The sequence below is a fragment of the Solea solea genome, chromosome 16 (assembly GCF_958295425.1).
Source record: "Solea solea chromosome 16, fSolSol10.1, whole genome shotgun sequence".
Taxonomy (NCBI): domain Eukaryota; kingdom Metazoa; phylum Chordata; class Actinopteri; order Pleuronectiformes; family Soleidae; genus Solea; species Solea solea.
This window is the reverse complement of record NC_081149.1, coordinates 6,404,646-6,416,179: the sequence shown is the minus strand read 5'-3', so window position 1 is coordinate 6,416,179 and position 11,534 is coordinate 6,404,646. Positions and strand designations below refer to the sequence as shown.

General features: G+C 39.8%; 2 protein-coding genes across 2 annotated transcripts; both read left to right on the top strand.

Moving 5' to 3' along the window:
- Positions 1-850: 850 nt before the first annotated feature.
- LOC131475013 (microfibril-associated glycoprotein 4-like) lies at positions 851-6,254 on the top strand. Its single transcript, XM_058652791.1, has 5 exons — positions 851-1,021; positions 3,282-3,479; positions 4,406-4,502; positions 4,629-4,796; positions 5,205-6,254. The coding sequence occupies exons 1-5, from the start codon at positions 1,019-1,021 to the stop codon at positions 5,453-5,455; spliced, it is 717 nt and encodes a 238-aa protein (XP_058508774.1). The 5' UTR covers positions 851-1,018; the 3' UTR covers positions 5,456-6,254.
- Positions 6,255-7,138: 884 nt separating this feature from the next.
- On the top strand, positions 7,139-11,377 carry LOC131475014 (microfibril-associated glycoprotein 4-like). The gene is made up of 5 exons (XM_058652792.1): positions 7,139-7,286; positions 8,213-8,410; positions 9,311-9,407; positions 9,535-9,702; positions 11,080-11,377. The coding sequence occupies exons 1-5, from the start codon at positions 7,284-7,286 to the stop codon at positions 11,325-11,327; spliced, it is 714 nt and encodes a 237-aa protein (XP_058508775.1). The 5' UTR covers positions 7,139-7,283; the 3' UTR covers positions 11,328-11,377.
- The last annotated feature ends 157 nt before the right edge of the window (positions 11,378-11,534 follow it).

Sequence of the window (11,534 nt, the reverse complement as noted above, 5' to 3'; positions counted from 1 at the left end):
ATGCAGAGTTTAATAATACACGTCATCATTTTTGTAGTGTTGGAGAAAATCAGTTTAAAAATAATGACACTCAAGGCAATAATAAGAATATTCTCATAAATATTATCTGTTTTATTATCAGGCTTATTTGGAGGCCATGTTCATGTGTCACAAGAATTTGGAAATCACCCATTTGGCAATCACCCAAGGACAGGCTGAACCTGCACTTAGTTGGTTAGTTCCTAAATATTCCAAAAACTGCTGATTTGGCAATCAAAGTAACCAATCAACGTACAATTGCCAAAAACTGTTTACGCAGCAGCAAAAGTAACCAATCAGAGTAAGAGGGGGCAAACCCCTCCCTTACAGATGGTACAAAAAAAGGGAAAAGACATAAGATAACCACCATTAGAACAGCTTAGCCTAAGTTAATCGTGGAAAACACGTGATGTGAGACCAAAAAGAATAAGGCGGGGAAAATGAAAGGAATGAATGTAACAGTTTTATCCACACAGACGTGGAAACACAACTACAATCCTTTTTGTTCTTAGGCAGCGTTTCAAATAAATACATACATGCATACTCATGGAGCCCCCCAAAAAAGGCAAAAGAACCAAGTCCATGTGGGACTAAGGAAAGAAAGGAAAAGTTAACATAAACTAAACACTCACCAAAACAACACGTCTAATCTTGAAGCAGATAAGATACAAAAACACTAGGTTTAATATGTGTCATGTGTACCTAATAAAGTGGCCAGTGGGTGTAGAGAGAGGGTTATAAAACATACACCCCCTTGAAAACCCCTCCTTCTCATCAGATATCATTTTACTGTAGGCCTGACCAGAAACTGTTGTTAGTAATTACACAATTCCAGGAAACCCAAGAAGGATTTTATGTGTTGGAACATAAACTAGACTCAGCAAATTTAGAAGGAACAGGAAACAGAAACAGGAAAACAAACCCTGGGAGTCACTCACAGTACCAAAAGGCTTGGAGATAACCGTACGGATTACCCGTAAACGACCATTTCAGAGGAATAATGGTGAGTTTGGTGCATGTAATGCCGTTTTTTTTAATAATTTGTTCAGTAAAAACACTGCATTTCTAGTTCTCAGTGCAGTGAAATGGTTTCACTCCTTTGTAACTAACCGTGTCCCACAGGGGTCTGTCCTAAGAACACTTCATTGTTTATATCAATAATGTTGACAGGAATGCCAAATCAAAATTTTCTTTATAACACTTATGATACAGTAATTTATAATTCAGCATCCACACCCAACAGCTTTCACTGTAATTTTAATGTTTTTAATTCAGACAAAACAAAACCCATGTTTTGTTGTTTTTCTATCCCATTTAAATTCAAAATCAAAGTCACAGAACCTTTTCAGGGTTTGCAGGTTGAGTCTGTATCTTTTTACAAATATCTGGGTTTCTAACTAGATGCACCCCTGTCCTTTAAATCTCATGACTGAAATTGGGTTTTTATCTTAGAATCAGTTCCTGCCTCTCTTTTGAGGCCAAAACCTTTTACATGTATGTCTGTGCTTGACGATGTGGATGTGTTTTACTTATACAATATTTATGCATATATCCTCTCAAAGCTTACGTGCTCTGGATACTGTCCATCATGGGGCTTGAGGTTCCTCAAAAAAAGTGCTGACACATCATTGCTTGTTGTTTGGATGGTCTGACTTGATGAGTCTGCTACCTTCATATCTTCAGGTTTACGTCAGTCAAAGGTACCATATTCAGTATGTGGACTTATATAATAATAAGTCTTGGGGGAAAATAATTAAAAACACTGCTCCCTTTAACTGCAACAATCTACAAAGTAAAATGAAACCGTAGGATCTGGTCATATTGAGGCAGGGACATTTGGCTGTAGATGTTCCTGCAGATGTGCCTTTATATTGTAACGCCGACACAAACAGGCTGGAGTCGCATACTCTTTGTTTAAGCCTTTATTGGAGTTATGGTGTGGCATAGCCGTTAGCCACAGTAACACAGTCCCAATGTCAACAACAACACGGCTCATTCATTCCAACCTGACTGCAGAGCACCCACCAATCAGCGTGCCGCATCGGGCACCAAGCAACATGCGCCCCGCTGATTGGCCTGGGACTCCCTCTGGTGAAACAGCCGGAGCAAAATGAAAAGGCGCTTCATTCCTCGCCACTGAACGTCGGAGCCGTCAAATCGTTGGAGATCACCGGCCGACTCAGGATGCACCACTGGAGCCACGTCGCAGACCGGAGTTCCTCTCCCTCTATAAGGAGCCAGCCGGTCTCGATGGTAGGCGACTCTCCTCCCTCCGGTGGCCAGCAGCACCCGGTAGACCACCTCCCCCAGTCTCTCCAGAACTCTGCAGGGCCCTGACCATGCGCTGTCTAGCTTGGGACACCTCCCCTTCCTCCTCCGGGGCAGATAGACCCACACAAGCTCCCCCGGCTCGAAGTGTCTTCCCCGAGTCCTTACGTCGTAATTGCGCTTCTGTCTTCCTTCTGCTCCTCACTGATGGTCCCAGGCAAAATTGTGGGCAGACTGCAGTCTGTCTTGGAGCCTCCTGGCATACTCCCGGCCAGGAGAGGGCAGATCGGTGACAGGTGGCCTGCCAAACGCCAGCTCGACTGGTGTACGGAGCTCCCGGCCCATCATGAGAAGAGCAGGGGTGCAAGCGGTGGATTCCTGTACCGCTGAGCGACAGGACATGAGCACCAGGGGTAGGTGGTCATCCCAGTCCCGCTGATGCTCTGAGACGAGGATGGCCAGTTGTTGGCCCAGGGTATGGTGAAACCTCTCTACCAAGCCGGTACTTTGAGGATGAAGGGGGGTGGTGCGTGTTTTGTGGATCCCCAGACGCTCGAACATAGAGGAGAAGACCTTCGACTCGAAGTTCCTCCCTTGATCACTGTGAAGGGTGTGGGGGTCCCAAACCTGCTGAACATACCTCCCACCAGCACATCGACCACCGTCTCAGCTTCTTGGTCCGGGAGAGCGTAGGCCTCTGGCCACTTGGTAAAGTAGTCCATCGCTGTGAGGATGTAACGATTCCCTTTATCGGAGCGGGGAAGGGGGCCCACCACGTCAGCCAATCAGCATGCCGCATCGGGCACCAAGCAACATGCGCCCCGCTGATTGGCCAGGGACGACAAGTCTGTCAGCCTCCAGCTGGGTCGCTACAATATTGAATTAATTGAAATGTTGTATTCTGTATATTTTAAGTGATTTTTTCTGTATGTTTGTATAGTCTTGGTCAGGAAAAAGTTTTATGTCTTTTTTGTGTGTCTGTGTTTTGATCCCAGGGTATTATTCTTTTACTCGCTCTGATCCCAGCAGTCATCTGCTCACCGGTGTTTCTTCCAGTCGACTGCACTGACTTGTACAACAGAGGTTTTGGTCACAGTGGTGTGTACAGCATCTACCCAGCAGGACCAGTGTCACCTGTCCAGGTCTACTGTGACATGGGCAGTGCTGATGACCCGGATAGTGGTAAATGGACTGTACGTATATGTTCTATCGTATGTTGTTCATCTGCTCCGTTCTTGTGAATGTGATAGATATGTCAGCCAATGTCTTGAAGGAGTTTCTCCAAATTTGGTTGGTTGGTTTGTCTGTCGGTCGGTCAGTCAGTAGGTAGGTCAGCATGAGCTCAACGAGACCAGATTAATTAGCACCAGAAACAGTACACACTTCCCGACGGTAACAGCTCATATTGACGGTGCAGAACATGGGAGGGAGTTCACACTGATCAAATACACACTGAAGCTTGTAATGATCTTTCTGACTTTTTATTTTCATCGCCAAGTCAACCGACTTTGTTGGCTTGGAATCAAAATTAAGATTTGAGAAGCACATCTGTAATTGTGTGCAAAATGGTAATACAGAGAGTGCTCCAACAACAGCCCGCAGGAGTGAAAATCGAGACAAAAAGCAAAGCCTTTGTAATCCTGTGGTTTTTTTGTCATCGTCTGTCCCTTAAGGAAGTAAACAACATTGACCAGGGCCGGTTCAAACCAGTTTTGATATCAGACAGAGACATATTCCTAGCAGGAACCTGTGCAGGAGAGCACAAACATAAAAAGGGTACAAAGGCCAGGCAAAGATTAAATATGAACTGTAAAAAGGTTTATAAGGGTTAGACTAACAGTTTTTCTATTACAGCCTGATAAAACCTGAATAGAGTTTTATGAAAGACTCCACACAGGTGTTGTCAGTAAAAACAATACACTCAGATGGAGTCATAAACAAACCCAGTCCTATTGGCTGGTCGAGCAAAACCACTGAACTTTGATGATCTCAGTTCAGAAATGCTTTACCCTTTTATATCAGTATCATCATCTATCACCAAAAAATCATTATTGATCATGCTACATCTGGTGATGGATTACACGGGAGAACTTCCACCTAACACAGAAATCTATTCCAGGTGATTCAGAGAAGAAAAGACGGCACCGTGAATTTTTATCGTGGATGGGACCAGTACAGAACTGGATTTGGACAAGCATCAGGAGAATACTGGCTGGGTAAGAGTTGAGACTTTGGAATTATTGCTTCACAATTTGTTGAGTTTCATCACAGCTCTCGACAAATGACCCGAGTCAATCTCTTGGTCTTTGACTGTCCCTGTTTGACTTTGACTGTCCCTCCAGGGCTGGAGAATATCCATGTCCTTAGTCTGAGGAAGAGCTATGAACTGAGGATAGACATGGAGGACTTTGACGGCAACAAAGCCCACGTCCATTATTCCTCCTTCTCTGTGGGTCCGGAGCAAGACGGCTACAAGCTTCAATTCAGTGGCTTCAAAGACGGAGGAGCTGGTGTGTCTTGATCAAAGTATATCTAGGCAGGAATGTGCTGATCAATCCAAATATTAATAGTATTGACGCCACTCTGGCAGCTGGAATAAAAAAGAACACCATTTTGGCAGGAAGCCGTGCAGCTCAAATCCAGATGTATATGACAGGCAACATGTATATGAGGTCATTATATGTCAAGGAACTCGCAAAGATGGTGGATAGTTGTTATGGTCTGTGTGTTTTTTTTGCTATGTTTAAGTGTTTCTTGGAGTAGGATAAAGTAAAGTATACAGTATCAGAGAGAATTATTCCAGGACTGGAATAAGGTCTGCTCAGGCTGTTTTCATACTAAAAGCACCAGGGGGCAGTATGAGTGTGACAGGTTCTGTGATATGGAGTCATTCATTTTACTCTTTCTTTGTTTTTCAGGAGATTCACTCAGTGAACATAATGGTCAGAAGTTTTCTACATTTGACAAAGACCAGGACACTTCTGTGACAACTAGCTGTGCTAAGACCTACCAGGGAGGATGGTGGTACGGAGAATGTCACAGTGTTAATGCTAACGGTGCTTATTTATGGGGCAGCTCAACCTACGGGATTGGAATCAACTGGCGTTCTTGGAAAGGATACGAATATTCTCTGAAATCAATCGCAATGAAGATACGACCCAAACAGTGATGTTAGATTGTCAGATTATCACACTTACCACATGCACGTCCTGGCCAAAAACACAGCTACACACACACACACACACACACACACACTGTAGGACAGTCTTGTATAGACATTGTGTAGACGTTGACCAATATGGGTTTGTTGATTTTTTTCTGTGACCAGTGACAATACTATGGAAGCCCTGAAATGCCAATTTAAAAAGATATATATTTTGTTTTATTATTTATCTCTCTTTTGGGGAAAAGGGTGAAATAAAATTTTAGGGTGTTTTTCTTAATTAATTTTTTTCTTTTTGGGGAAAAAATGTGACCATTTTTTTGGGAAACATTGTTTTTCTTGGTGGAGAATTTCTTTTTTTTTAATTTTTTTTACTTGCCTCCCTCCCATACGATACCAAACTTTACAAATCACAGCAGCCGACTGATGCCATTTTTTTTACCCATTGTAGAATTTATGTATGTACATACTTTATATTACATTTATGCAAGATAAAATCTAGCAGTTTTATTTTCCTGATTCAAATCGTTTGTCCGTTTACCAGCCTGTATGTGATTATTATTTTTTATTACAACATTTTTACTAAATGTAGTTTGGGCATTTTATCTTCTGTATAATCCTGTGAAACTATATACTTTGGTGAAGGCTACAAACAAGTCCAGTTGAATTTCTGCCTCGCCCTGCACTGAATTTTTTTTTTTCTGTCATCTTTGTGTATTTTATTGTGCTAAATAAGTCAAACCAAATCAAATATGTAGTGGGTGATGAGTTTGATTAATAAACGTTTCATACATGGACAAACTATTATTAATTTGTGGATCTATTAACCTTGAGGTGCAATTCTTCCAACTAGTGTGTTTGTGCCCATAAAGTTATGCACAATAGATTTAATTAACCCACAGAAGAATGAAAAAAGACACAAAACAGTTTTCCCTTCTCTTTTTTTATTCATACACCAGATTGTCGATTTTATAGAGCTATTAAAGTTAATTGGTGTCAGATTTTGTTCCCAAACATGATGCGATCACTCTTATCACCGGAATCAATTGCCTTGTGGATTCTTGTTTTTGAGCACATTTTATGACAGTGATCCACTTCTGTCGTCTCACAGGATCTTTGGTGATCTGGTGAAATATCATACAAATTGCTTTTCCTCTACAGTTTTGGTATCCCAGGCCACAACAGCTATCCACCATCTTTGTGAGTTTCTGGCATCTAAACGATCGATATTTGGATCAATCAGCACATTCCTGCCTAGATATACTTTGATCAAGACTCGCCAGCTCCATCTTTGAAGCCACTGAGTTCAAGCTTGAAGCCATCTTGCTCTGGAACCACAGAGGAGGAGGAACAATGGACATGGGCCTTCTTGCCCTCAAAGTCCTCCATGTCTATTAGTTCATAGCTCTTCTTCTAATTAAGGACATGAATGTCCTCCATACCTGAAGGACAAGTTTGAAAAACAGGGACAAAAAACGTGATCACAAACAGGGGAGTATTTGTGTTTTTCAAAGACAGACTGACTGACTTGGGTACCTACTTTTATTGGGTCATTTGTACCCAATAAAGTGGCCAGTGAGGGTTAAAGAGAGGGTTAAAAAAAAAAAACATACTCCACCTTCAAAAAACTCCTCCTTCTGTAAAAGGTCTAATTTATTTAAAGTTTAACCGGAAACTCTTGTTAGTCATTACCCATTACCAGGAAACCCAAGAAGGGTATAAAGCTGACGCAACTCCGCAAACGTATCAAACAGGAAAATAAACTCTGTAACGGTACCAAACTGCTTGGTGACAATCCTGAGGATTACCTGAAAATTACCACTTCAGAGGAAAAATGGTGAGTGTGGTTTGTCTGTTGCAGTTTTTCTAATCATTTGTTCAGTAAAAATACAGTATTTCTGATTCTGGCTGACTGTAATTAACGGTGTCCCACACTTACATCAAGAAATGATACGACAGTAATGCCAATGTTAATTTCATTTTTTTTTATCACTGATTCAGTAATTTATAATATTGCATCTCCCTCCCAGCTGTAGCAGTAAGTCTAATTTTAATTCTTTAAAACTTGTTTGAAACTGAAGAAGTTATTTTTTTCTGTATGTTGTATGCTTGAATAGTCATGGTCAGGAAACTGATACAAAGCAGTTTTAATTTCGCCAGAAGAGACAATGATGAGACTGCATCACTGTCCTAAAACATTAAAACTATGTGTGTATATATATATATATATATATATATATATATATATATATATATATATATATGTATATGTATATATATATATATATATATATATATATATATATATATATACACATACATACATATGTATATATATATATATATATATATATACATACATACATACATACATATGTATATATATATATATATATATATATACATATACATATACATATCAAGTATATATATATACACATACATATATGTATATACATATACATATATACATATATACATACACATATATACACATATATATATATACAGTACATATATACACATATACATAAATATACATATATACACACATATATACACACACATATATATATGTATATATATATAAATAAATAGTGTCTCAACATATTCCTGTAATATTCCTGTAATGGGTTCATGTGCAGGTGTTTTATTTCTGGTACGTGCTGTTGCTAAGACTAAGACTAAAAAAAAAAAAATGGGTGATAAAATGAACACTAATACGAAGAGTTTTATAACCGTTTATTTGTGTTTTGATTTCAGGGCTTTGTTCTTTTACTCGCTCTGATCCCAGCAGTCATCTGCTCACCGTCGCTTCTTCCAGTCGACTGCACTGACTTGTACAACAGAGGTTTTGGTCACAGTGGTGTGTACACCATCTACGCAGCAGGACCAGTGTCGCCTGTCCAGGTCTACTGTGACACGGGCAGTGCCGATGATCCTGATAGTGGTAAATGGACTGTACGTATATGTTCTATCATATGTTGTTGATCTGCTTCATCTGGTGAATGTGATAGATATGTCAACAAAGCCTTGAAGGAGTTTCTTCCCACTTGGGTGGTTAGTTGGTCTGTTGGTCAGTGGGTAGTTAAGTATTTAATTAGGTAGATAAGTAAGTAGATGGATATGTAGGTAGGTGGTGTGCACATGTTGCATGCACATGTTGGTTGGACATTTGGACAGACAAACATTTGGACAGCACATGTATGCTGTACAAATGTTTACCTGTTTTTGGGATTGAACAGCTACCACTTGGACATTGGTCAAGTCCAAACCATCGAGCCATTTTAACACTCATCCCTTTGGAGAAAAGAAACTATTCTTACTGGCACACGGAAGCCAGTAAGTTCAGCTTCCTGTTTTGTTCTCTGACCTTTGACCTCTCAAATATACGTCCCCTACCACAATAGATGTATATAGGCAGGTAGGTAAGTAATTAGGTAGACACTTTATTGTCCTGATTGTAAAAAATGTCTCTGTAACTGTCTCTGTCTGATATCTATGACCAGAGCTGGTTCAGCTCTGGTCATAGATATCAGACAGAGACAGTTACCCTGCATGAACCTATTCAAGAGAGCATAAAAGTATAAGGGGGGATACAATGGTCAGGCAAATATTAAATGTTAACACTAAAAAGATGTATACAGTTGAAATTAGCAGATTTTCTATTGCAACAGCCTGATAAAACCTGAATAGAGTTTTACGATAAACTCCTGTAAAAAATGCATATTGGTAGAGTCATGAACAAACTCAGTCAAATGAGCCTGTTTTATTGGCTGGTCATGCAAACCCACTGAACTGTGATTGACATTTCTTTTAGGTTCAAAAACGATCTCAGTCTAACACAGAAATCTATTCCAGGTGATTCAGAGAAGAAAAGACGGCACTGTGAACTTTTATCGTGGATGGGACCAGTACAGAACTGGATTTGGACAAGCATCAGGAGAATACTGGCTGGGTAAGTGATGGGACTTTGGAATTATTGCTTCATTAATCGTTGCCCTCTTTCCTCAGCTCCTCTCGTCAGATGAGCTGAGTCAATCTCTCCGTCTTTGACTGTTCCCGTTTTCAACCTTGACCTTCAGGTCTGGAGAACATCCATGTCCTTACTCAGAGGAAGAGCTATGAACTGAAGATAGATATGGAGGACTTTGAGGGCAACAAGGCCCACGTCCAATATTCCTCCTTCTCTGTGGGTCCAGAGGAAGACGGCTACAAGCTTGAAATCAGTGGCTTCAAAGACGGAGGAGCTGGTGAGTCTTGATCAAAGTATACTGTATCTAGGCAGGAATGTGCTGATCTCTCAAGGTCTGCTTGGTGTAGTAGTACTATGAGAAGGAGTTCTTTTTAACTTCTTATAACCTTTTTTCAACTTTACTTTAAAAAACAAGTCCACCTGTTTTTTTAAAATGAATATTTCTCTATATGGAATTGTAACAAATGGCAGCCTATATGACTTTTGTAGAGTTTTGAATTTTAACCGTTTTTATCCTCCTTTTAGCTATTACCAAATATGAATTACCTTATGAAATACCCGACAAGTATACAAACCCAAATTTGGGAATGTATTTACAAATTGTACACAAATAACAATAAATGGGTTTTAGTATCACAAGTAAATAAAGCAGCAAAACAAAATGCACGGGCTAAATGCATATTTAAAGGTCACATATTCAGGCTTTAAAAAATGTGGAGTTTTCGTCATCTTAAGATAACGTAGTTCTTTATTTGACCCGCAGAGGAGAAATTTACATTGTTACAGCAGCAAAGTGTGTTGTTATGCGTTGTTGAGTTAAAGTTATGATTCAATTTATATCACATTTTTATTAGTAATGTAAACTAGCAATACTAGTGCTAAAAAGTCACAATGTTTTAATAACACTTATCACAGGTAGAGCTAACGGCGACAGCTGTGTGAAACACAAGTATGCTAATGCTAACGGCTATTCGCAGTTAGCGGCACACCCGTCTTTAAAACTGTAACACATTATATATCACAGCATATTAAAACACAAACAGATAATATTTACCTCTAGTAGAATCACAGTAGTCCAAACCACACAGCATCACTCGATCCTCAGCCGACAACACTCTGCGATGATAGCTCCCCTACACGTCTCCGCGTGCTACGGCTAAACCCTGCCCCTTTACCTGGGATGATAATTGGATTGGCTGCTGGGCCATGACCTTCCAATTATAGTAAAGAATACCGATGATTGACAGGTAATGCTGCTAGCAGGGTAGGCTAGGTCTTGTTTTGCACGTGCTGGCTCATGTGTACAAATGTTTGTTTTAAAAAATAAATAAATAAATAAATGTGCATATTATGCCACACATTTTAAACATCTTGTTCATTTAACATGTATTTATTGTTTTTTAACATGTTAACCACATTTAAACATTGGAACTGAATGGATGAATTTGAAGGATTTTTATTAAATTGCTTTTAAATTGTATGTCTAAATGAAATTTAGCCATGGGCTACATTAGTGATGTGAACCTTTATTTGGGGTAGGGTGTAGGGAAAGTTTATCAAAGAGTTGAAAATGTCAAGATATCACAGGACTGGAATAATTTCTGCTCCAGCTGTATGAAATCATTCATTTTACTTATTTTATTTTTTTATTCAGGAGCTTCATTCACTGGCCATAATGGTCTGAAGTTTTCTACATTTGACAAAGACCAGGACACTCATTCGAATAACTGTGCTAAGTCCTACCTGGGAGGATGGTGGTACGGAGAATGTCACGCCGCTAACCCAAACGGCGCTTACTTATGGGGCAGCTCAACCTTTGGAATGGGAATCAACTGGCATTCTTGGAAAGGATACGAATATTCCCTTAAATCAATCACAATGAAGATACGACCCAAACAGTGACGTGCAAACAAAACCCTTGTGTGAAGAATAAAGGTTTCATACGTAAAGCAGATTTTGTGATAGTGTGTTTGTGTAAGAGTTTCTGTAGATTCACGGTTACATTTTTCCAATTCTTGGTCACAGTTAAAGTCTCAAGTTTCTTTTATTGCAGTCTAGATCTTCTAATATTTTGTAGATTCGAGATGCAATTCTTCCAACTTGTGTGGG

What these genes read in the sequence shown, in the direction of transcription:
- LOC131475013 (XM_058652791.1), top strand. An exon ending in CGGATAGTGGTAAATGGACT is followed by an intron (nt 3,480 to 4,405) that starts GTACGTATATGT and finishes AATCTATTCCAG; the next exon opens with GTGATTCAGAGAAGAAAAGA. An exon ending in CTTCAAAGACGGAGGAGCTG is followed by an intron (nt 4,797 to 5,204) that starts GTGTGTCTTGAT and finishes TTTGTTTTTCAG; the next exon opens with GAGATTCACTCAGTGAACAT.
- LOC131475014 (XM_058652792.1), top strand. An exon ending in ATCAGGAGAATACTGGCTGG is followed by an intron (nt 9,408 to 9,534) that starts GTAAGTGATGGG and finishes CTTGACCTTCAG; the next exon opens with GTCTGGAGAACATCCATGTC. An exon ending in CTTCAAAGACGGAGGAGCTG is followed by an intron (nt 9,703 to 11,079) that starts GTGAGTCTTGAT and finishes TTTTTTATTCAG; the next exon opens with GAGCTTCATTCACTGGCCAT.